We start from the raw sequence: 27,007 nt of genomic DNA, 5'->3' as shown, positions 1-27,007 counted from the left end.
AGTGGCCGGGGATGACGTGTGGGACTAATCCAAACTGTGAGTGGGGAGAACCTGGCCTGGCTGTCACAAATTTATTCTATAGTTAAGCGCATACATTCAATGCGCAACTTGCCTTTCCAATAAGCCCTGATTTCATGCTATATTCCAAAATGTGCAATACAATATGTGTGAAAACATGGTTACCAGTTTCTGACATTTTTCAACAGAAAAAGCAAACTCTATCCCTTTAATAAATAGTCGAAACTATAAAATCAGTGCACTACATTATGAGTATCTACAGTTTAATTTATGTTTATGTCTATAGCGCTTTTACAATGTAGATTATGCCAAAGCAACTTAACACTGTAAATTAAAACTGTCAATCCAGTTTTCAGAGCTGAAGTTTAGTTTAGTTCAGTTCAGTGTGGTTTAAATTTCACTGCTAGTCCAAACACTGAAGAGCAAAGCCATCGATGGGCAGCTCTACAAGTCCCAAACCAAGCAAGTCAGTGGCGACAGTAACGGGGAACAAACTTCACCAATTGATGAAAGTGAAGGGAAAAATCTCGAGAGAACCCAGGTTCAGTTGGACACGACCATTTCTCCTCTGGCCAAACTTCCTGTGCAAAGCTGCAGTGTAGGCGCTGGAAGCTGGAGAACGCTGGACGTCTATCCTAGAGAAGCTTCAGGTGTGAGTAAGTCACCGGCGAGTGTTCAGGCTGGCCCACGAGATCAATGCGAAAACTCGTCTGTCACTGTTGTCTTTCAGGAATCAGTCTCATGCTCTCCGCTCAGTGCCTACGGAAAACCATCATACCCTGTGAAAACCTATAGTTTTATTCACATTACATCCTACTTTTAAAAGACCTTCGGGATAAAGTTGTAGAAAGGCACAGGTTAAGAGAAGGCTATAAAAACTTTTGAAAGGCAGGATAAAGTTATTTGGATTGGGACTTAATTTAAGGCTGAATGACAAATAAAGTAGTTATTTCAAAGAGGTATGATGATTTTTGACCTTGTTTGGCCACACAAGAAGTTTAAACTGAGCATCAGAATGGAAAAAGGAAAGGTGATGTATGTGACTTTAAACATGGCAGCTTTCTTGGTTTCACAAACTGATGATCTGCTTCGAGTTTCTAAAGAATGCTCAAAATAAAGAGAGAAATTGTCCTTTGGTGGCATTTAATGGGTAAAAATACTTTGTTGATACCAGAGGTCAGGGGGGAATGGTTAAGCTGATAAAAACACAGGAGTAAAAAGTCTACAGCTGTCACTGAATGCACAAAAACATCCAATTTAAAGCAGATTATCAACTACAACAGAAAATTATTGAGGTAAAGTTCTATATTCGCACATTTGTTCATTTTAACGGTCCCTATATTGTTTACTATGCTAACTTGAATATTCGAGCTAAAATCACATTTAATTATGACTTCAAAACATTATCAGCATTTTAATTGACTGTGAACAATGTTATATTTAGATAGTCATTGGCTGACAAAATAATTTCCCTATTTAGAATTTGCAAATAATCAAATGAAATTATTTTATTAAGGAGAAAGTCTGATTGTGCGAATATAAAACCAACGTTACCTAAGCTTGAATAATAATTGACTACAATCTCGTATTAAAACCAAGTCATTAATAAAAAGTGGGAAGAAAAAAAGAGATATATCGCTTGAAAAGGCCAGAGCAAATTGCTGTTTTCATGAATATCGATAAAGTTTGTTGAAAACCGGAAGTGTGGCGTCACAAAATGGCGGCCTCCATGTGGATGTAAAATCAACGTGAGTTTGCTCATGTTTTCAAGTCTGATAAAAATCTTTCAGTAACTATAATCAATTTAACTATTTTGGGAGCTCGTGTAAGGTAAGAAATCCCTTATAATCGTTAGATTAAAATATACGGTTTCGTGAAAAAGTTCAACTTGTCACTTTAAAGTGTGTATTGCTGATGGTAACGTTAGTGTACGTTGTAAAAACATATTAACACATAAACGATTTGTTTAGCATATATATCATCTTACAGACTTTGTGGAAACGTTTTACGCGCCCAAATAAATGTATCGGAAAGTAAAGCGTATTTACGTTTGCACGTGTTTAGCAAATGAGCTCTGATAGTGAATTATTTGTTTTGGGTTTATTTTCCCATTTATTATTCATTAAAATCGAGGTAAAGTTGGTTTTATATTCGCACATTCGTTCAGTCACAACTTGTGACATGCTCCCTGTATTGTTTATCATGGTACTTTGAATATTAGGTTGAAAATCTCATGCAAGTATGATTTGAAAACAACATTAACACCATTAACTGACTGAACAGTGTTGTACTTTGATAGTCGCTGGCTGCTTGTATGATTTCCCCATATAGATTATGCAAAGAATACTTTTCTGAAATTAAATAAAAAATGAGAAAGTCTTAACGTGCAAATATAAAGGCAACTTTACCTCAATCTCACTAAACAGGTAGTGACTAAAAACTTGAATGTACCTTGGCAGAAGTGTTCAAATGTTTTCTTATGGCGGGCCAAAAAGTGAACTTGATTTAGGGCTGTGGGACGAAGGTAAAAATATCAAACTGTATTACATTAAAGTTTCCATGATTAATTTCCTTATTTATTTCATAATATTTAAAAGTAACTACAAAACACTGCTTTAAATTTAATTATCTAATGCAGTAAGTAGTAAAAAAAAAAGCCTGCGTACCACTTGTGGTACATGTACCACAGTTTGAGAACCACTGGTCTAAATGATAAAAAATATACGTTAATTAAAACACAGTGTTCAATAAGGGTTAAGTCATTTTTCTCACTTTATCATGGGCTGACAGTAAAGATCATCTCGCTGCACTGGTTAGAGATTCCCAAACTTTTTTATTGAGGTAAAATTCTTTTCTGTTTGCACTTTTGTTTAGTGACAACTTCTGACATGCTCCTTATATCGTACTTTGAATATGCTGTAGGAAATCTCAAGCAAGTGTGACTTGAAAACAACATTAGCACTATTTAATTGACTGAACAACGTACTTTGATAGTCATCGGCTGCTTATATGATTTCCCTATTTACATTATGCAAATAATACTTTTCTGAAATTATAATATTGAAGGGGAGAAAGTCTGAATGTGTGAATATAAAACCAACTTCAATCCTAAACTGCTGTGGTTTTATCTATTCAGGTCCTCAGTGTGAAGCTGCTGTCGGCTGAGATTCAGTGTTTATATCTGCGATGGCTTCGTTCAAACCCACCAAAGTCCTGAGCTATCCTAAACTAGGAGAGAAAGTGACAGAAGAAACACTGTACTGGAAAAACTACAAGGTTTGATGTGTGCCCGACAACTTGTTTTCATAATGAATGTGTATATCTTGGGTGTTTTGAAAGGACAACTTCTTTTTTAATTCTTTCTGTACACTGGTTTTGATGTCAGTCTGTTTTTTTTAAAGCCTCCTGTACAGATTAAAGAGTTTGGCGCTGTATCAAAGATCGACTTCTCTCCTCTTCCACCTCACAATTATGCCGTCACGGCCTCCACCAGAGTAAGTACAACCTCTCTCCAGTACATGCATTCATTTTCTTGTCGGCTTCGTCCCTTTATTAATCCGGGGTCGCCGCAGTGGAATGAACCGCCAACTTATCCAGCAGGTTTTTTTACGCAGCGGATGTCCTTCCAGCCGCAACCCATCTCTGGGAAACATCCACACACACACACTCACACTACGGACAATTAAGCCTACCCAATTCACCTTTACCGCATGTCTTTGGACTGTGGGGGAAACCGGAGCACCCGGAGGAAACCCACGCGAAGGCAGGGAGAACATGCAAACTCCACACAGAAATGCCATCTGAGCCGAGGCTCGAACCAGCGACCCAGCAACCTTCTTGCTGTGAGGCGACAGCACTACCTACTGCGCCACTACGTCCCCCTCTCTCTAGTACAATACAATATTAATTTTGAAGCACATTTAAAAAAAAAAAATGAACTTGACCAAAGCACTGCAAATAGTAGTAAAGGACAGAAAATGAGACAATAACAGGTAAGAAGTAAACAAGACTATCAAATAAATCAGAAAAAGCAATAAAAATAGCAATCATGGAGTATTAAAAGCGAGAGAAAATAAAAGCAGCGTTTTATTCCTCTCAATTACATATGTCTTTCACATTTGTGCATTTTTTCCTGAATGTGACCGAATTTCACAAGCTGTTAATAAGAAGTCATTATGTCAGCTAAGTATTTGTTAAATCACCTTGAATTAAGCTTTTTAAAACTCACTAAATGAAATTCAAATAATTTAGTTATATGTTTAATATTGTGTGTAATAAATCACAATTTGAAATTGTAAAATAAATATAAAAACATGTAAAATATGTCATTTGAATATATTAAACATGCATAAATATTTTATATTTTATTTTCCATATGTGTGGTTCAAATTAATGTTTTTTTATGGGGAATGGTTAATTTGCAATGTATGAAAATTGAATTTGGTCTTATTTAATATCATTTGGGTAATGAGATGTATGGTAATTAGAGCCATGAATGTACTTGATTGACATCAAAAAATGTTACTGTTAAAACGATTAACACTATTTTTATTTCCTAAAGTCACATTTTTTTTAACTTGCACATATTTGGGTTAAGGTTTGTTTAAACTTTATTGTCGGTTTTGCATGGCACAGAAAGAAAATTGGTAAAATACATATAAAAATACATTCATTCATTTTCTTTTCGGCTTAGTCCCTTTATTAATCCGGTGTTGCCACAGCGGAATTAACCGCCAACTTATGCAGCACGTTTTTATGCAGCGGATGCCCTTCCAGCCGCAACCCATCTCTGGGAAACATCCACACACACACACACACACACACACACACACACACACAACACTCATACACTACGGACAATTTAGCCTACCCAATTCACCTGTACCGCATGTCTTTGGACTGTGGGAGAAACCGGAGCACCCGGAGGAAACCCACGCGAATGCAGGGACAACATGCAAACTCCACAGAGAATTGGCAACTGAGCCGAGGCTCAAACCAGCGACCTTCTTGCTGTAAGGCAACAGCACTACCTACTGCACCACTGCATCGCCCGATACAAAAATACAACAATGACATAATAGCAACACTCATCAAGACAACCACATGAATTAAAAACCTAAAAACAAATTAGCCCCATACATATTAGTGCAGCTCTTTCCTAACAACCGCACCATTCACATTAAACAGTGATCCGATTTAATAAAACACATGCAATTGGGATAAATTACTTTTTATAAGCAGTTTTTAGCCTGCGTCCTAATAGCACATTTCAAAAGCTGAGTGTATGGGATGTGTGTTATCTTTAAAAATGCCAATTGCTGTTTTTTCCATGAAGGAGTCAAAAAAAATTCAGCAGCGAATGCTGTTTATGACCAGTTGTTTTATTTGCCTGATTGATTATTTGCTATAATTTCTTTTTCGGCTCAATTGTTGTGTTCCCAAACCATGACACATATGTGAGAACGCTCTCTATTAATGATCTATATGCCATTGTTCAAAGTCTGTGTACTAATATTAAAACTTCTCAACTTGTGGAGGAGACTGAGGTGCTGACTTGCCTTTTCATAAACAGCCTCTACATTTCTATCAAAATTCAGTTTATTGTCAATAATTGTCCCTAAACACCTAAAATTTGAGACTTGCTCTACTATTTTTCCATTTATGATGACTGATTTATAAAATCTAGTATCTAAATTTAGAGATCCCTGTTTAGCAATCCCTGTATTCTGTGAATTGAAAACATAGCGGTGATGTTATTTGTGTGATGCTGCTTTTGCACATTAAGAATGCTGATGCTGAATGCTGCTGTTGTCATGTTTTATATCAGGTCCACATATATGGACTTCACTCTCAAGAGCCCATTCGAAACTTCACGCGGTTCCATGATACGGCATATGGTGGGAGTTTCAGAGGAGATGGAAAACTTTTAGTGGCAGGAAGTGAGGAGGGACTGATCCGACTGTTCGACATCGGGGGTCGAGTGTCTCTCAGACAGTTCAAAGGACACTCCAAGTATGTATTGTCAACAGTATCCATAATGAAATAATTGAAATTGTGAATGTTTGTGGTATGAATAGGTCTGTTATCATGGAATACTTGGAGATGACCTCTGTTATTTTTTGCCATTGCAATATATATTTACAAATTCACATATTATGTTAAAGCCATTTTAAAATGACATTTACATTCTACCTCACTGGTTTAAGTTTAAAACTGGACGTTTGCCTAACAGGATATTTAATTTTGTATACAGTGCATTCGGAAAGTATTCAAGGTGCTTCAGTTTTTCCACATTTTTTTATGTTACAGCCTTATTCCAAAGTGGATTAAATTAATTTATTTCCTCAAATTTCTACACACAATACCCCATAATGACAGTGTGAAGAAAGATTTGTTGAAATTGTTGCAAATTTATTAAAAATAAAAAACCTGAAAAATCGCATGCACATCAGTATTCACAGCCTTTACCGTGAAGCTCTAAATTGAGCTCAGGTAATTCTGTTTCCACTGATCATTCTGGAGATGTTTCAGCAGCTTCATTGGAGTTCATCTGTGGTCAATTCAGTTGATTGGACATGATTTGAAAAGGCATACACCTGTCTATATAAGGTCCCAGGGTTGACAATGCATGTCAAAGCAAAAACCAAGCATGAAGACAAAGGAATTGTCTGTAGACCTCCGAGACAGGATTGTCTTGAAGCACAAGGATGGGGAAGACTACAAAAAAAATTTCTGCTCCTCTGAAAGTTCTAATGAGCACAGCAGCCTCCATCATCCATCAGTGGAAGATGTTTGGAACCGCCAGGAAGCTTCCTAGAGCTGGCCGGCCATCTAAGCTGAGTGATTGAGGGAGAAGGACATTAGTCAGGGAGGTGATCAATAACCCTATGATCACTCTGCCTGAGCTCATAATCATAAAATGATCTCAAAATGACAATAATATCTCTTATCGCAACAATTTCTGTGACAATATATCGCCCAACAAAAAATCCTTAGACTAGTACACACACATAAATAATAAATAAATTAATAAATAAATAAATAAATAAATATAGTTTTTTGTACACATATACACGCACACACTAGTTAGGCTAGTAGTTTCTCTAATACTGAAATTATAATTATATTATACTAAATATAATAAATATAATATATAATTATATTATACTACAACTATATAAATTATTATTAGAGTGCTACTTGGCATAATAAAATGCTACATGGATCAAAAGGATGAAAACATATTTGTTCATATTATATTTTACTCCTTTATTGATATAATTATTTTATTAATTTGTTATTTATTTATATTATTTATTATTAATTATGTTTATTTACCATTATATTTTATATATTCGTTCATTCCCAGCTGGCTCTGTGTAAATTGAACAACAGTTACTGGCCTGACTAGACCCGGTGTAAAACTCTTTAACATTGAGTCATGCAAATGAAGAAATTAAACATGCAATAAAAGTGATCATTTTAATTAATGCAGTTTTTTTTTTTTTTTTTTTTGAGTGTCAATATTTTAAAAGTAAAAAAAACAATGTACTGTGGAATTATATTTTGAATGACCTGAATCTCTATTAAATCTCGGTTTTCTCCCTGATCTGCAGAGCGGTGCATGCCACCTCGTTCCTGTCTGATGGTTTTCGTGTGCTGTCGGGTTCAGATGACCTGACGTGTCGTGTGTGGGACGTCGCCAGTGCCGTTGAGCTCAGTTCAATCACAGAACACACTGATTATATCAGAGCCATTGCTCCCAGCAAACTCAACCCAGACGTGTTTGTCACTGGTAACGGCCTTTCATTTACATCTTCTGCATTCAGTTTCAGCCAGATCTGTATGGTTTAGTATTTACAATAATAAAATTAACATGTGCAAAATATAGACACAAGCTAGGATATTGTTAGTTTTGTTTATTAATAAGAGCATGATAGTAATAATTAGCTAGTACATATACTCGCATATACTATGAATTTATTACTTTAATAGTTACTTAAAATAATAATGTTACAAAATGTTTAGTTTCAAATGAATGCTGCAGTTTTTATTAATAGGTCAGAGTTATTTCATCAAATATTGATTACTTAACATTGAAGGTAAGAAACTGTGTCATGTTGTCTAGAAATTAATATAAGCTTGTCTAAAAGCTTTTCGTTTATGCAAAAAATCTCTAAATAATAACATTTTAATAAACATTTAGTAAAGGTTATGTATCATGGCCAGTATATGATTGGCTCAGGTAATAGGGCATTTATATGTGTATCAGTGTGTTTTTTGACACTTAAAATGTCTTAATGCACAACACACTCAGGAAATGATTCACATAATTACCAGGCGATGAATATGAGTTTTATTCACAAGTCAAAATTTTTTTATTTAGGAATTGAGATCATGTTTGATTAATCGTGGTTCTCATTCTATTCATTTTGTAAACGTGCTTGATTATTTCTATTTTTCAATCGCTTTACATTTATGGATCATCATATATTTGGTGTTATGCGTTGATTTTCCCTGTACAGTTAATGTATGTACAGTTGGTGATGTTTATGTCGATGTGCACAGTTGTTGATGTTGGTCTCTGTTGCAGGTTCGTATGACCACACAGTGAAAATGTTCGACGTGCGCTCTGGAAACAGTGTGATGACAATGCAGCATGGTCAGCCTGTGGAGTGTGTGCTGCTGTACCCGTCTGAGGCTCTGCTGGTGTCCACAGGTGAAAAACACTCACTTTTTATCCAAACATGCAAATTAGATTTATGAACAAAACTGAAATATCACATAAAACATTTGGGAATGAAGCAGCATATCCATCTAATGAGTCAAAGAGAACAAAACATTCGTTTCCTGATAGACTCCTGCCAAATATTTATATAAAAAACTTGCTGCGGTAGTAGGAGAAGCCACCGCCTTTTTTCTTATATAATAAATGACTTTTAGAGGCGTAAGCCGCTCTTTGGGAGCACAGACGTTCAAGACAATCCTGGAGGTAGTAGTAATATAATAATAATAATTATAAAACTGAACCACTTTGATGATAGACTTTGGCTGAGGGATTTAAAGGGCCATGAAACCCCCTCGTTTCAGCAGGGTGTTTTCACACCTCTACTTTGGAAAAAGTCAGAAAAGTGGGCGTGTCCAGCTCTGTTTAGGGGGGAGTGTCGGAGGAAGAAAAGAGGCTTGGTGTGGGAGTGTCTATTTGGACGCGCTGGATTTCAGAGTCAAAACACACACACACACACACACACACACAGACACACACACACACACACACACACACAGGGGAGAAAGGGACTGTGTTTACATGGACATCTGTAGTCGAATTATTTGCCAAATTATTAAATGGTGGAGTTTAACTGCAGTTTGGCTCTTTCATTCAGGGAATTCATTCACGTCCCTCGCGACAAACGAGATATTTGATTCGAGGAACTGCTCTAAGTGTGTATTTTTCATGCAATGTTTGATACCGCACGGCGAATGAGAGAAAAAAAAAACTCCATTTCCAGCAAACTCAGATGCCGCGTGTGTTATTCCGGTCACAAAATCCAACACGAGGTTATAGTTTGGTTGTGACTGTTAGTGCTAACTTGTTTACACTCGGTGCAATAGTTTGTTTGATACTAATAAAATAGGAACTGAATAAACAAAGAGCACTGCTCGCTCACTTACCTCATCTGTAGACAGGACAATCCACAGCAACTAGAGCCGCGTCTTTATTTAGAGAATACTACAAGCGAATCTGGATCTCAGCGTTTGCAGATGAGAACAGCTCTCAGGTAAACAATAATCCTCCTTAGACATGTAAGTTATTGTTGTCGCGTGTCGCGTACACTGTTAATCCACACGTGACGCCAGTTGTGCTCTCACAGAGAGAAAATGAAAACAAAACTTAACTGCAGCAAACTATAAAAGCAACACTTCACGCTTGTTTTGCCAACACAACGTGGCGTCTCTGCCGTCTACACTCTGACACTAATGAATATTAATGAAGTTGCACAATAGAGCGCGCTGATTGGTTTGAACCAAGCCTTACTCATGCATTAATGCATCACACTGTAAGACGTAATAAGACACACTCTGGCACAGACGTCCAGTCTGCATGCTGGAATACACGCTATTATGTCATGACCGTGACGCAGCTTCAAAAATTTGTTTCCAACCGGAAGTACGAATTTGCTTGAAATAACGCAAAAACAACCAATTTACACTTTTTTGTGAAATATAGGCGTCCTAATAGTGTTTTTAGCAGTGTGTGACACATATACGACTGTCAACAGCTCAAAAAATGTGTTTTGGTGTTTTGTGACCCTTTAAGAATGAGCAAAACAACAATTCAGATGTGGTTCAATGTGTTCAGTCCACACTTTGGTTTTAAATGCCATCTCATTGCACCCATTTCTATCATCACATGATCTCTTCTAGCAAAATATTTTGATGATTGATGCACATGCTGGAATTTATTTGGTAAATGTGTTTTCAACATAGTTTATATGCCCTTTTTCTCATTGGATAACAAGTTTGTTACTCAGCTGTTCTCGTATGTTTATGCGAATCTTGCCGTTCACATTTTTTAATGTGATATTTTAAAATGTGCAGAAAGGCAAGGCAAGTTTATTTAGCACATTTCATACACTGTGGCAAATTAAAGTGCTTTACGTAAACGGGAATAAGACAGACAAAAAGTATAAAAGAAAAAAGTATAAGAAAAAATAAAAATGATTGAAAACAGATTAGTATAAAAACAGACAGTCAGCATATCTGTAATGTTTTGATGTCCTAGGCCATTTAGTGATTTTTAGACCAGTAATAATACTTTAAAATATATTCTGAAGGTAACTGGAAGCGAGTGTAAAGACCTGAGGACAGGTGTGATGTGCTCTGATTTCCTAGTTCTAGTCAGAATCCTGGCCGCAGGGTTCTGGGTGAGCTGCAACTGTCTGACTGTCTTTTTAGGAAGGCCCGTGAGCTGTCCGTTACAGTAATCCACCCTGCTGCTGATAAAAGCAAGAACAAGTTTCTCTAAAGGCTGATTTATACTTCTGCGTCAAAAGCCGGCGTATGCTACCGCACTGACGCATAGCCCTTCACCGTGGATGTCGGCGTCGCTGACGTGCACCTCTCAAAAAATGTAACTACACGTCGCTACTTGGTAGCGCTGACGAGTCTGGGCGGGACCAAGAGCCGCGTGAATGGTGCGAGCCTGATGGAGCGATTGTTTACAAGTGTGGAGTCCTGTGAAGGAGCTCCAGATGGAAAGTTTTGTTTTGTGTTTACCTCATAGTTAAAGTTGTTGCACGTCCACCAGTTCCTGCCTCAAAATGAGCGAGTTTGAGCCACTTGTACATCCCGGTAGTGTTCAGGAAAAGCAGCGAGGAAACTCGACACATAGGAACATTTACACCTCACTGCCAACTAGCGTTTCGGAAGTGTTAATGCAGACCAACAGAGACGGCGCGCAGAAGTATAAATCAAGGTTCTTACGGGTGCTGGAAATCCTGGAAAATGCTTGATTTTTAATACAGTGTTTTCAAGGTTAGAAAAGTGCTTGGATTTTGAACAAAGTGCTTGAACCTGCTTGAATTTATATTATCAGTGCTCGAAATTGTGACTGTTTGGTTGCATATGCACACGATTTTATCTATGTGACCTCAAAATATATTCGGGAGCATATGTGCGAGTGCATAAATTGTTGTCGTGCGATCAGTTTTCATTGCAAAATGTTCATCGCATGTGCGTATTTATGGAGCTAATAATAAGCCAAACAATCTGAATTTGAATTGTGTTAAATTGAATTATTAACAACTGTAAGTTAACAATACTGATTATGTCCTATTAGAAATGTTTTGAATTTGTATTTCTTAACTTGATTATTGAACATCTGAAATTTAAGACAACTTAATTTTTTAAGTCAGATTTTTATAGACATAAAAAAAAATTTTTTGGTTTTAAATTCAAAGACTGCAGATATTGGGTATGTAAAAATTAGTTTTAAGTTTACAAGAATTTAAATTAACACAATTCAAATTCAGATTGTCTTAGCACTTTTAGCTTCATATGTATTTAGGAGACATTCACCCAGAATGCATCTTTGCACCTGAAACACCAATCCAATGACTGTAAAAAAATTAACAACTGGTCATGAAAGTTTGGTACTATACCCAAACAAAATCTGACTGTAAGCTCATTTTTTGAGATATCAAGTTTAGGTAGTAAGAGACCAAACTTAAAAACATACTTCATCCAATAACTGAACTTTTTATTTTATTTAGTTTTAACCTTTTTTGGGTGAACTATCCCAATAAATCTATGCTCTGAAGTACTCAACGATTTAAGTTGAAATGTCATATTGTGTTTTTTAAAATAACACAATGGATTTAAATGTGAAAAAAGTACATACAGCATATATAAACAGAATTAACCGTGGTTATTAGGTGCTGGAAAAGCATAAAAATGCACCTTGAAAGTGCTGGAAATGTGCTGGAATTTGAAGTTGTAAAAGGTGTAAGAACCCTGATAAATGCACAGCCACACGCGTTGCATGCGCCGTGGGTTACGCCGGTCACTTGACGCAGAAGTATAAATCAGGTTTAAGTCCTCACTGGAAACAAAGCGTCTGATTCTTGCAATGTTTTTGAGATGCTGATTTAGTTACTGCTTTGACATGACTATTGAAACTCAGATCTGACTCCAGAGTCACACCAAGATTCTTGACCTTATTTTTTGTTGTTTGACCCTTAGTGCCCGTTTCCACTGAGTGGTACAGTATGGTACGGGTCGGTATGGGTCACCTTTATTAGGCTTGCGTTTCCACTGCTAACAGGGTACCAATGGTACTCTTTTGGTGTGTATGGTGTAGTTTCAGTTGACGTTATTTTCACTCGAGAAAATGTCTACAGTAAAGCTGTATGGGTAATTCACATATCATATGAGAAGCACTGCTCACAAAACATATGCTTTATACACACAATTACTGTATATAAATGTGTATCACTAACTTTTCTATAAACAGGATTTGATTATAACTGCAGATCAATGACAGTGCGAAATATCCTACTGTAATGTCTGCAATTATGTAAAGTAAATATATAAATGATGTTATCAATTACACAAAAACGACTCACAGCATACATTAAGTCCTTATTTAGGTTCTAAAACAACACGAAATATAGCCCTCAGTCAGAGCAGACCTCTCATCTGTGTCTGTAATCTTCAGCAGCACATGTAACCTCTTGTTAGAGGTTCTTCAGAACTGCCGCTTTTATGCTTTAAGCCGATTTGGTGACTCGCTTTGGTCAGTTAAAATTCAAATTTCAAAAGAGGGCGGAGCTACAAATTCCTATGTGTCTGCATAGTGGCAGATTCAGAAACAAGACTAATGTCCTATGCTAATGAAGGAGAGATCGTCACTAATAGACGGAGCTTTTTCCCTATGATAAAATATACAATGGCAGACTGTCATTCAAAGGGATTCTGCAGACTGTTTTTATCAAGTGTAATTATAAAAAAATATATAATACATTCTTACCATTAGAGGCTGGTTATATTCACAGTCTGTTGCCTTACAACTGTGTTAGACCCCTTATAAAAGTGATTTTTGCATAATAGGTCCCCTTTTAAAGATGTATTTGTTGTTGTTTTTTTGTTACAGGAGGGCGCTATGTAAAAGTTTGGGACCTGTTGAAAGGTGGACAGCAGCTTGTTTCTCTTAAAAATCATCATAAAACAGTAACCTGTGCATGTCTGAGTTCAAGCAACAAACTGCTGACAGCATCACTGGACCGGTATGTCTGAGTGATTATATGTGCACTTTAATGCCTCTCTGATGGGAAAGTTGGATTTATTGTGTTTACTTTCCATTTTAGGCACGTCAAAGTATATAACTCATCCTATAAGGTTGTGCATAATTTTGACTGTGCGTCATCTATTCTCAGTCTGGCTGTTGCGGTACGTTTAGCTCATTACACTGAAGGAAATGTTTGCATATAATAATATAAGTGTTATTTCCACTTGCTCTTGGTGTAAGGTGTTGTTTATTGTGGTTTTTCCTCTAGCCTGATGATGAAGCAGTCGCTGTAGGAATGACCAATGGTGTGTTGAGCATCAGACACAGGAAACACAAAGAAGAGAAAGAAGCTTTAACAGGTCGAAGGAAACGCGGTCCGTCGTACCGCTTCTTTGTTAAGGGGAAAAACTTTGTGCCTAGACAGGTATTATATTTGCATTAATAATTTTTTCTCACTTTAACTTGAGTTTAAGAAATATAAGTTCAAAATATTATATTATATGATGCATGTATTACAAAATATATTATTTACACTCACCGGCCACTTTATTCGGTACACCTGTCCAACTGCTAGTTAACTCAAATTTCTAATCAGCCAATCACATGGCAGCAACTCAATGCATTTAGGCATGTAGACATGATCAAGACGACCTGCTGCAGTTTAAACCGAGCATCAAAATGGGGGAGAAAGGTGATTTAATTGACTTTGAATGTGGCATGGTTGGTGGTGGCAGACGGGCTGGTCTGAGTATTTCAGAAACTGCTGATCTACTGGGATTTTCATGCACAACCATATCTAGGGTTTACAGAGAATGATCAGAAAAAGAGAAAATATCCAGTGAGCGCCAGTTCTGTGGGTGCAAATGCATTGTTGATGCCAGAGGTCAGAGGAGAATGGCCAGACTGGTTCCAGCTGATAGGAAGGCAACAGTAACTCAAAAAAAATTCACTCATTACAACCGAGGTATTCAGAAGAACATCTCTGAATGCACAACACTGGGTGCCACTTCTGCCAGCTAAGAACAGGAAACTGAGGCTACAATTCACACAGGCTCACCAAAATTAGACAAAAGAAGATTGGAGAAACATTGCCTGGTCTGATGAGTCTCTATTTCTGCTGTGACATTCGGATGGTAGGGTCAGAATTTGGCATCAACAACATGAAAGCATGGATCCATCCTGCCTTGTATCAGTGGTTCAGGCTGCTGGTGGTGGTGTGATTGTGTAGGGGATATTTTTCTTGACACACTTTGGGCCCATTAGTACCAATTAAACATTGTGTCAACGCCACAGCCTACCTGAATAATGTTGCTGACCATGTCCATCCCTTTATAACCACAGTGTACCTATCTTCTGATGGCTATTTCCAGCAGGATAACACACCATGTCATAAAGCACGAATGATCTCATACTGGTTTCCTGGACATGATGATGAGTTCACTGTACACAGTCACCAGAGCTCAATCCAATAGAGCATCTTTGGGATGTGGTGGAACGGGAGATTCGCATCATGGATGTGCAGCCGACAAATCTGCAGCAACTGCGTGATGCTATCATCTCAATATGGACCAAAATCTCTGAGGAATATTTCCAGTATCTAGTTGAATCTATGCCATGATTAAGGGAATTCAGGAGGCAAAAGGGGGTCCAACCCCTTGTATTAGTAAGGTTGAAATTAGTAAAGTGGCCAGTGAGTGTATGCTTTTTAGGGGAAAAAATTATATTTTATAATTGAAAATTTTTTTAGATAAACATTTTACTTTTTTTTTTTTAATTACTAAATCAATTTTCTTAAGGCTTGTTTACACCAACAAATAAAACAAGAAACATATTAAATTTATATTATCATCTACACTAACTCTATTCTCATCTCTTTTAGGATGATTTCCTGGTCAGTAAACCAGTGAGGCAGCATCTACAGAAATACGACAAACAGCTGAAAAGATTTGAGGTCTCCAAAGCCCTGGACACTGCGCTTGAGGTGAACATGAAGCTTTATATACAATAATATCTAAAAAAAAAAAAAAGTACATAAAGTTGCAGTCAGAATGATTCGCCCCCTGTGAATTGTTTTTCTTTTTTAAATATTTTGCAAATGATGTTTGACAGAGCAAGGAGATTTTCACAGTATGTCTGATAATATTTTTCTTCTGGAGAAAGTTTTATTTGTTTTTTTCAGCTAGAATAAAAGCAGTTTTTAATTTATTAACAAACATTTTAAGGTCAATATTATTAGCCCCCTCGAGCAATATTGTTTTTTGATTGTCTACAGGACAAACCATCGTTATACAATGATTTGCCTAATTACCCTAACCTGCTTAATTAACCTAGTTAAGCCTTTAAATGTCACTTTAAGCTTAATACTAGTATCTTGAAAAACATCTAGTCAAATAATATGTACTGTCATCATGGCAAAGATAAAATAAATCAGTTATTAGAAATGAGGTATTAAAACTATTACGTTTAGAAATGTGTTGAAAAAAATCTTCTCTCTGTTAAACAGAAATTGAGGAACAAAATGTACGGGGGGCTAATAATTGTGACCAAATGTGCTTATTTGGTTTGATTACTCAGATGAAGATATCAGTGTATGTTTTTGTGTTTTCGCAGACATGGACGCGAACTACTAAACCAGAGGTGACGGTCGCAGTAATAATGGAGCTGAACCGCAGAGGAACACTGAAAAACGCCCTCGCTGGGCGAGATGAAGTGAGCTTAACCAAGATACTCAACTTTCTTCTCAAGTGAGTATCACACACACACACACACACACACTTCTATATGTGGTTTACAAGGATTCTTCATAGGCATAACAGAAAGAAGGTTTTTGTCAACACTTTTCTTAACATAATAGTTTTAACTTATTTCTAATAACTGATTTCTTTTATCTTTGCCATGATGACAGTACATTAATATTATACTAGATGTTTTTCAAGATACTAGTATTAAACTTAAAGTGACATTAAAAGACTTAACTAGGTTAATTAAACAAGTTATTGTTTAACGGTGGTTTGCTTTGTAGACAATTACAAAAATGTAGCTTAAAGAGGCTAATAATATTGACCTTAAAATGGTTTTAAAAATATTAAAAACTGTTTTAATTCTTGCCAAAATTAAACAATTAAGACTTTCTCTAGAAGAAAAAATATTATCAGACATACTGTGAAAATTTCCTTGCTCTGTTAAACATCATTTGGGAAATATTTAAAAAAGGAAAAAAATTCACTGAAAGTCTTACCATTCTGACTTTAATTGTATGTATACACACACACACACACACACACACACGCATTACTTCAGACTTCAGAGTCTTGCGAACATTATACTCACTACAATCAGCTTCCTCCATTATGCGTGGCTTGTTTACTGTTGGTTGCTAGGTTACCATACTAAAGTTACCATACTACATACTACTTGATAGGTTACCATATTACAGTCAGCCACTCTAATGCTGCGTTCACACCAGACACGGAGGAGTTAATGAGCTCACAGGGCTGGGTGCACCTCTGAATGGATCTAGTAAACTCCGACACGGCTCCAAATGAATTGATGCTGTTTATCCGCCTTCCTAAAGCACATAAACACAGCTACTCTCTCATTAAAATCAATGTTCGCCATTTAGCAACTAAGCTACAGTCACCGGGCAGACAGATGCTCCGCCCAAGTTATATTGCTCAGTGAATTTGACGCACGAATGAAATGGATTTGACGCGTGAATAAATCAAGTAAACTCAATGTTTACGCGCAAATTGACAATTTATCCACCCATACCACGTATTCTAGTGTGAACATAGCATAACTTGATTGAAGCGTCTAATTCAAGATATTTCTTCTTTTTGTTTTCTCTCATTGGCCAGATGTTATTGAACATATTTCCTAAACTGCTTATTGATTTGTTAGATTTCATGTGCGGGAAAATGCCAATGAACTCCCGCCAGTAAACAAAACCGGCGGACACTAAATGTCGTTTCTACTCTGGAGGGACGACTGCGCTGACTGATTGCATCCCTGCTTTAGACAAACTATACATTTTGAGAATGAAGCGCGGCTGCGGCTTGAAAACAGTGTTTTAATGCATCGCTCGTCACTTCAGGAGGAGGCGTGAGTTAATTTAGCTAAACTGCGACATGGTCATCTTGCGTAAATAATACCAATGATCCATCAGGTAATGTTTTCCCCTCTCTCTCTCTCTGTTGGTAAAGCGCTGTCAACAAATATTTTTCCTCCATATCCCATAATGCACAGCGCATCGGTCTACGGCAGCTGGATTAGTGCAAAAGGCGCAGTACTTTTTGCCTTGTCCAGATGTTCTGTGAAATGCAGGATGTTCAATTCTTGTGACAAAACCAGAACTTCTTAGAAAGATCAAAGCAGAGGGAAATTCTGAGGCGGTTCTCAAATCTGTGAACTGCTTCACACAACAGAAGAAAACCACCATTGTCACCAGTGTCCTGAACACATTTATGCCATTTAAAGTACCTAAAGTAAAGTTTCAAGTACCTGTCAGTTTTGATTTCTTTGGGAGTTTTTTCTTCAATCTATTATAAAGAAAACATTTAAATGACACTTTTAAGAGTTTCTTTTGTCACACTTTTTATTAATTTGTGTCTGTAGATTTCAATTACAATACACATTTTAAAAGCTAGTTTTTGAAAAAGATCTTTTTTTGGTCACTTTATTTTAAGCTACAATTTTTGCCATTTCCAAACCATTAACTATGATTTTTATGTAAGTAAACTACTAATTTGCTGCCTATTAATTGTTGGCAAGGTAGTAGTTGGGTTTAGGTATTGGTAGGATTAGGGAATCGGGATGTAGAATAAGATCATAATCTTAATGACTGGCAGCTAGCTCTCTGCAACTCATGGTCGCCCACTGAAACCAAGTAGGGCTGCGTCCTGGATGGGAGACCACATGGGAAAGTTAGGGGGGTGCTTTCACTCTTTGTTCAATTGCCTGCACTGTACCCAAGTTCGATTGTCTCCCCTTGCCACCTTCTCGGTTGGTTTGTGTTCACACCGTCTTTTTTCCTTCTGAAGCCCGGTACGCTTGCGTCATCAAACTGCTGTTTTGTTTACGGCCATTGCTAAGTGACAGTCACGAAAGCAAACCGATGAAATGGGAAGATATCCGCACATCGCGGTCATTCTGCTTCAACTGAAACTTTTGGTTTTGAACATAGAGACAGTGACTCGCGTCCATCTGCTGCAAAAATTTTATAAACATTCAGAACATCACAGAAGCTGCAGAAACGTTTTTGGAGGAGACAAGCACACACTGTGTATTACTGTATTTGCCCTGGCTCAGTCCGCACGTGTCGCCAAGGTACGAAACGTGACACAGACACACGCACACACAAACGAACGTTATGAAAACCATAGTTTGTTGTACAGTTGGCGGTGCACCTGAGTTCAGAACACACGTTCACACTAGCTAAACGTACCGCACTATGACATCAAACAAACCTGTTTAGTTAGCGAGACCAGTTAAGGGGCACTAAACCTGCAGTTTGTGTGAGTTCTAATACCCCAGTATATTGATCGGGACTCTTTACTACTCAGCGAGTGCCATCTTTCGGATGAGAGGTCAAACCGAGGTCTGTGGTCGTTAAAAATCCCAGAATGTCCTCTGAAAAGGAGTCGGGTTTAACCCCGGCATCCTGGGCAAATTTGCCCACTGTCCTCTGTCCATCATGACCTTCTAACCATCCCATATCACCATAGATGGCTTCATCACTCTGTCTCCTCCACCAATCAGCTAGTGTTTGGTATGCGGTCTGGCACAATATGGCATGTCGTCGTCCAGGTGGATGGACACTGGTGGTGGATGAGGAGATCCCCTCCTCAAAAATGTGTAAAGTGCTCTGAGTATCTAGAAAAGCGCTATATAAGGATGTAAGGAATATGTAATATGTAAGGACATATTATTATTATTATTATAAGTTATTTATTATTTATTGTTGTTATTTATTATTAATTAATATTATTATTAATATTCATTATTATTATTATTATTATTATTATTATTATCCATTATGTATTATTATTGTTTATTATTATTTATTTTTATCATTATTATTGTAATTGTTAATATTATTATTAATACGCAGGTAATACCCCTAAAATAAATAGTGAGAATTGGTACATAAACTAAACTATTACCACTTTCTTCCTTTTGGTTTTAGCTGTACATCTCCACTTCAGCAGCTCTTACAGACACCACACTACAAAGATTTATTAAACATCTACATTTTAATGGTTTTAACAGAATGCATAGATAGTTAGCCTGATTAAACAGTATATTTTATTCTACAAAAAGTTATGAAAATGTGCTTTTTTATCCTTAATTGAAGCTTCTGCAGCGTTTAAAATGCCATTTACAAAATCTCCTCTGTAAAAACCTGACTCTAACATGTCAGAAATATCAAAACAAGAACTTTGAACCTGACTTCATCCAACGTGATCGGAATTTATGCAAATTTTTTTAATGAATTAATGCCTAGTTTGCATATTCAAACAACATTTTAAAAACACTTTTAACACCAAAAAAGTGCAAATCTTCACCATAATCACTCAATCAGGGAAGTATGGCAAAACCCATTACTTATATTTATTGACTTCACCTGCAGTGTCTTGTCCAGCACCTTGTCTTATTACCCCGTGACCTGCAGTGATTCAGAATGTGGGCTTTTGTGTGTTGTTTTTCAGGCACATCACCGACCCGCGCTTCTCTCGGCCTCTGCTCACAGTCGGGGATATTGTTCTGGGTGAGTTTCACACTGCACGTGAGCAAATGAGAATGAAGAAGTGAATTTCTGCTGCTGAAACACTGTTGTTTGTGTGTGTGTATATGTGTGGATGTGTATGTGAAGATCTGTATCAGCAGGTTATTCCCCAGTCACCTGTGGTGGAGCGCCTGCTGCAGCGTCTTTATGAGATTTTGGGTCGAGAAGCAGAACTTCAACAGGAGCTTCTGCAGGTTTTGGGAATCCTGGACACACTTTTTGCCTCCCTGATGCCCAGAAAAGAGGTTGCAAGTTTTGGCGCGGCAGCAGCAGCGCAGGAGTCCCAGCTACAGGCTGCCTGAGGCCGTGTGTGGTCTCATGACACAAACCGAAACATGCTGGACTTGACTGAGACGTGGTGAAACTGGAAAGAGAAAATGGAAGGAAATAAGTGCGAGAAGGAGCTGCGGGTAACAAGTTGCCCAATGCCAGCGTGTCATTCACTTTCTGCTGATGTTCGCAGAATTTAAGACTGTATTTTGTATATTCCTGTCATAAACCTTTTGAATTTCTGTGGTGTTTTTTTTTCAGAAAAGTTTCCTCCTTGTCTTATTCGATGGCTGATAATAAGATAAGCATAATTTTACGTTACTGTGAGGCAGGCATTCTAAACTGGTGGGCCTCAGCGATCCTGCAGATGATCCATGAGATTAAAATCAACTATTAAACTATAATTTATACTATGTTAAAATGATCAAATATTGTACTTTTTCCGGTTCTCTGATTGATTACTTCAAAATCTGTCTCATGATTGCGTCTGCAACTTGTTCACCCAAGTCTGTTTATTCACAAACTGCATGAAGTGAAATGGTGATGGGGCGTTTGAGACCCTGATAATACCTCTGGGGGCCCCAAAACAGTGTGAGCCCTTAGCATCGTCATGACCCCCTTAAGAAGTGGGCCCCGAAGTGAAAAAGGTTGAAAACCCCTGCTGTAAGGGGTAGATGTTAGTATAAAATAATGTAATGGGTAGTTTAATAAATATAACTATGTTTTGGTGGCTGGGTTAATGGGTAAAGTCTAGGAGTGGTACACCTGCGAACACTTGGGCATGCATATGTCAGCATAACATAATTTTACGTTACTGTGAGAGAGAGATGTTAATAATTCATTTTCTTTTCTGCTTAGTCCCTTTATTAATCTGGGGTCACCACAGCGGAATGAACCACCAACTTATCCATGATATGTTTTACATGCCCTTCCAGCTGCAACCCATCACTGGGAAACACCCATACATGCTTATTCACACTCACACACTACAGACAATTAAGCTTACCCAATTCACCTATAGAGTACCCGGAGGAAACCCATGCAAACAAGTGGAGAAAATGCAAACTCCACATACAAATGCCAGCTGACCCAGCCGAGGCTTGAACCAGTGACCTTATTGATGTGAGGTGACAGCACTACCTACTGCGCCACTGCATCACCCAGGTATTTAATTCATGTAAATAATTTTTGGTGGCTGGGTAGGTGGGTAAAGTCTAGAAGAAATACAGCTGCTTATACTTGGACAGGCACACATCGATGGATTTGCTCTTCAGTGTTTGGACTCAGTAGTGATTATAAAACCACACTGAACAGAACTTAAACTCTAAAAACTGAACTACACTGTTTTAATTTACTATGATCTTTTATGTGAAGCTGCTTTTTATCTACATTGTAAAAAAGTTTAAAACAACATATAATATAATAATAATAATAGTCTATTTTTCCATTATTGTGAGGGGTAGATGTTAGTAAAACACTGCTATGAGTAGATTAATAAATGTAAACATTTTTGGTTGCCGGGTTAATGTATCTAGAAGGGATACAGCTGTGGATACTTGGATATGCACATATCAATATACTATAATTTTTACATTTCTGTGAGGGGTAGATGTTAGTTAAACACAATGTAATGAGTAATTTGATAATGAAATACATTTTCTGGTGGCTGGGTTAATGTACAGGGTGATTCAAAAAGAATACCACAACGTTAAAAACCGAAAACTCTGCAAAAAAAGAAGAGAGCTAAGCTCTTTCAGTCATCTTAAGGAAGCTCTGAAGTTTCATTTGGTTGCCTTACTTGCCTATTGAACGAGAGGTGCCCAAAGCAATGGATCAGCCGCAAGGCAGCTCCCCTAGTAGCAAAGAATTCTGGCCCAGATTTGGCATAAAGCTGGCACAGCAGCATTCATCCAGCACTGGCATACAGCATGTTGGCCAAACATGGCCCGGGTATGGCAGAGGTGGCACCATCTTTAAAGTGACACACAATATTGTAAAACGTAATATTTGGCCCAGATTGATATGTGGGCCATGCAAGTTTGGCCAGTCTTGACCCACATTTAAAATACATTAAAATAATTTTTGAGAAAAGAAAAAAATTCTACAAATCAGGTCACTTTGAGAAAAAGCATGCCCGTGCCTACAGCGCAGCGCTTCATTGCAATTGTGACACCAACCTATCTGGCCCAGTTCAGGCCAATTTATGAGTTATTAACTTGGCCCAGATATGGTTCGGCTTTGGTCCAGTCACGTGACAGCACTTCATCACTGGTCTCCATTAAGCTCTGACCTCACCCCCTGGGACTTTTTTTTTTTTCTATTGGGGTACGTTAAAGATATGGTGTTTTGACCACCTCTACCAGCTAACATTGAGGAACTAAAAAAAAACATATCTGCAGCTATCCAACCTGTTACGCCAGAGATGCTACAGAGAGTGTGCGCAACGAGGTTGATGTCATTCCAGTGTCTGTAGGGGGTCAAACTGAACATCTATGATCTTGTTTTCTGCTGTTTAAGTACTCTTCACGTTCATTAGTTACACAAGGTGTAATGTTTTAATCACCCTAATGTCTAAAAGCGATACAGCTGCATATACAGTTGAAGTCAGAATTATTAGCCCCCCTGAATTATTAGCACCCCTGTTTATTTTTTTCCCCCAATTTCTGTTTAACGGAGGGAAGATTGTTTCAGCACATTTCTAAGCATAATAGTTTTAAAAACGTATTTTTAATAACTGATTTATTTTATCTTTGCCATGATGACAGTAAATCATAGTTTACTTGATATTTTTCTTATATACACTTCTATACAGCTTAAAGTGACATTTAAAGGCTTAACTAGGTTAATAAGGTGAACTAGGCAGGTTAGGGTAATTAGGCAAGTTATTCTATAACGATGGTTTGTTCTGTAGACCATCGAAAAAAATTAGCTTTAAGGGGCTAATAATTTTGTCCAAAAAATAGTTTTTTAAAAATTCAAAACTGCTTTATTCTAGCCAAAATAAAACAAATAAGACTTTTTCAAGAAGAAAAAATATTATCAGATACTCTGTGAAAATTTCCTTGCTCTGTCAAACATCATTTGGGAAATATTAAAAAAAGAAAAAAAAAATTAAAAGGGGGCTAATAATTCTGACTTCAACTGTACTTGGCATGCACATACCATTATAGCACAATGTTTAGGCTATTGTGAGGGGGAGATGTTTGTTAAACGATGTATTGGGTATAAATATAAACATTTTTTTGTGGTTGCTGGGTTAATGGGTAAAGTCTAGAAAGGATACAGCTGTTTATACTTGGACATGGACATATTAATATAGCATAATTTTTACATTACTGAAAGGGAAGATATTTGCAGTAGTTGTTGACACAATGTCATGAGTAATTTGATAAATTATATACATTTCTTTTGGTGGCTGGGTTAACGAGTAAAGTCTAGAAGAGATACAGTTGCAAATAATTGGGCATGCGTATATCAAAATAGCATATTCTGTACATTACTGTGAGGGGTAGATGTAAGTAAAACACAATATAATGGGTACTTTAATTAGTAATTCTTACTTCCAGCTGTATGCCTTCTGTCCGCAACCTTGTTAATGCAAATAGTGTACATTTTGACTGCAATCTTATTGAAATAATGTTTTCATAAATCTGTTTTACAGTGGATATAAAAAGTAGTTACACATATGTCCACACTTCTGTTCTGAACTCTAAAACTGATAGATTTAATCCCAGTGCTGTTTAAAAAAATATTGTGTTCTTTAACAAGCTTCCATTTTCTTGCCATTTTTTTACTCATTTATTTTTTGGTAAGAATTTATCATAACTACAGATTCATAGACTTGTGCATTTATCAAATTATATGAAACTAAAATCACATTACAGTAAGAAATAATACTAATGAAAGAATCAATCTTGTTTAATCAAACAGTTCTGGGCCCAGTTTTTCAAAAGTAATCCAGTGGGATTTTGTACAATGGATTGGGTCAAATCTTAGAAATGGGTTTGTTTAAAAGTAACAGGGATTTTGAATTAAGATTGGACCACATAATCCAATCTTACATTTACATTTAGTCATTTACATTTAGTCATTTAGCAGACACTTTTATCCAAAGCGACTTACAAATGAGGACAAGGAAGCAATTTACACGACTAAGAGCAACAATGAATAAGTCCTATAGGCAAGTTTCAGGTCTGTAAAGTCTAAGAAGGGAAGTATTAGTAGTATTAGTATTTTTTTTTATTTATTTATTTATTTATTTATTTTTTGGGTACAATTAGTGTGATATTCAGAGAGGCAATTGCAGATTAGGAAGTGAAGTGGAGACTTCTTGATTTAGATCAAATCTGTCCTTTGGGTTATTCAAAACGTTGAACTCCAATTGGGATCTATTTGATCTAAAAATAAATAAATAAATAAAAAACAGGATTATCCTGATCCCATCAGAAGGATGGATTTTTGAACCAAATAAAATTAAAAAGTTTTGTTTTTTATGTGAATGATCACAGTGATAATGGTTACTGATGATATACATTTATTGGTAACACTTTACAATAAGGTTCATTAGTTAATGCATTTACTAACATGAACTAATCATGAACAACACATGTACAGCATTTATTAATCATAATTGAACATTTACTAATGCATTATTAACATCCAAGTCCATGCTTGTTAACATTAGTTAATTCACCATGAATTAACATGAACTAACAATGAACAACTGTGTTTTCATTAACTAACCTTAACTAACATGAACAAATACAGTAGTGAATGTATTGTTCATTGTTTGTTCATGTTAGTAAATGCATTAATTAACATTAACTAATGAACCTTATTGTAAAGTGTGACCCATTTATTAATATCTGAAGCCACTATGAAGCATGCCACATCTAATGAGATATGGTAAACAACAATATCAAAGCAGTATTGTATTAGAACAAACTAAAAAAGGTCAACTGTTTGTTGATTGCAGTGTTTCAGTTCCTTATTAAAATGAACAATGGCTGTTTGTGGCCACTGGTATTTGCCTATACCTGCTGTTGTCATAAAAGAGATCAGTTAGTCCAGGATTTCATAATCTAGACCAGCTTGATCTGGATCATTTAATTTATTTTTCATATTTTTACAAAACTGGGCCCAGGTTATATCAGTATTTAAAAAACTGCTTATTTTTTACATAGAATGACAACTTAGTGATGAATTTTAAGTGTACTGTGATGTTTAAAAGGTACTTGAAACAAATATTCACTTTTTAAAATTGAGTTTGAGTTGAATTGTGGGGCCAAGTTAAAATAATACTTCTGTTATTTTTATTTATCAATGCTTCATAATGCAAAGTCTTAAAGTGAAGAGTAAAGAATGCGTTCATGATAAATAAGCTGTGCATAAAATAATATTTTTGTAAGTCATCTATTTAGATTTACACAATGCTTTTAAAATGATTAGACCATCAAATAGGAGTAATGTATTCAAATGGTGTTTAGTGGATAGCACTGTCGCCTTACAGCAAGGAGGTCGCTGGTTCGAGTCCCGACTGGGTCAGTTGGCATTTCTGTGTGGAGTTTGCGTGTTCTCCTCGTGTTGGTGGGGGTTTCCTTCGGGTGCTCCCGTTTCTCCAACAGTTTAAAGACATGCGCTATAGGTGAATTAAACTAAATAGGCTGTGTGTGTGTGTGTGTGTGTGTGTGTTTATGGGTGTTGCGGATGTTAAGTTGGCAGTTCATTCCGCTGTGGTGACCCCTAATGAATAAAGGGACTAAGCCGAAGGTAATGAATGGATGAATGAATATCAAACTTTATCCTGCATAAAAAGTATCCTATTAACGTTATATTTAATACTGTTAACAAAAGGACGTTTGTGGCAATGTTGTACTTGCTTTAAGAATAGCAAAAGCTTACAAAACTTCGAGGAATACAACACAAAACACTGTAACGTAAAGATAAATATTCTGCATGTCGATGGTACGAACGCCTTGAGGACGTGGCAGATCTAAACCAATGACATAATCACGTTTGGACTGAAGTGGACCAATCGCGAATCAGCGTAGACTACGTCTGCATGGGCGGTTCAATGTGCAATCTTGAATCCGATTGGTCTGTTAAGAGAGGTCCTAGATTTATCTTCAATCTGATTGGTCAGTACAGCG

The 27,007-nt window shown here is 36.8% G+C and overlaps 2 protein-coding genes across 3 annotated transcripts in view; both read left to right on the top strand.

The window, feature by feature from the left end:
• Positions 1–27,007, top strand: part of LOC101882393 (uncharacterized) — a 771,022-nt gene that overhangs the window by 580,413 nt on the left and 163,602 nt on the right. The window lies entirely within an intron of this gene.
• On the top strand, positions 1,725–21,100 carry utp15 (UTP15 small subunit processome component). Of its 2 annotated transcripts, none has more exons than XM_005158982.6 (13): positions 1,725–1,848; positions 3,155–3,294; positions 3,420–3,512; positions 5,846–6,030; positions 7,635–7,813; positions 8,612–8,737; positions 13,670–13,802; positions 13,884–13,965; positions 14,073–14,228; positions 15,684–15,785; positions 16,415–16,548; positions 20,512–20,570; positions 20,676–21,100. In XM_005158982.6, exons 2-13 carry the CDS (start codon positions 3,205–3,207, stop codon positions 20,888–20,890), a joined length of 1,554 nt encoding a protein of 517 aa, XP_005159039.1. In that variant the 5' UTR covers positions 1,725–1,848; positions 3,155–3,204; the 3' UTR covers positions 20,891–21,100.

The sequence above is a fragment of the Danio rerio genome, chromosome 18 (assembly GCF_049306965.1).
Source record: "Danio rerio strain Tuebingen ecotype United States chromosome 18, GRCz12tu, whole genome shotgun sequence".
NCBI lineage: Eukaryota > Metazoa > Chordata > Actinopteri > Cypriniformes > Danionidae > Danio > Danio rerio.
Note: the sequence above shows the minus strand (reverse complement) of the source record. Positions and strands in the feature narration are given on the sequence as shown.

Excerpts from the sequence above, each read along its gene's own strand:
- utp15 (XM_005158982.6), top strand. The coding sequence starts at position 3,205 with ATGGCTTCGTTCAAACCCACCAAAGTCCTGAGCTATCCTAAACTAGGA. Across the intron at positions 6,031-7,634 it reads CAGTTCAAAGGACACTCCAA|AGCGGTGCATGCCACCTCGT; the intron begins GTATGTATTGTC and ends CCTGATCTGCAG. Across the intron at positions 16,549-20,511 it reads ATACTCAACTTTCTTCTCAA|GCACATCACCGACCCGCGCT; the intron begins GTGAGTATCACA and ends GTTGTTTTTCAG.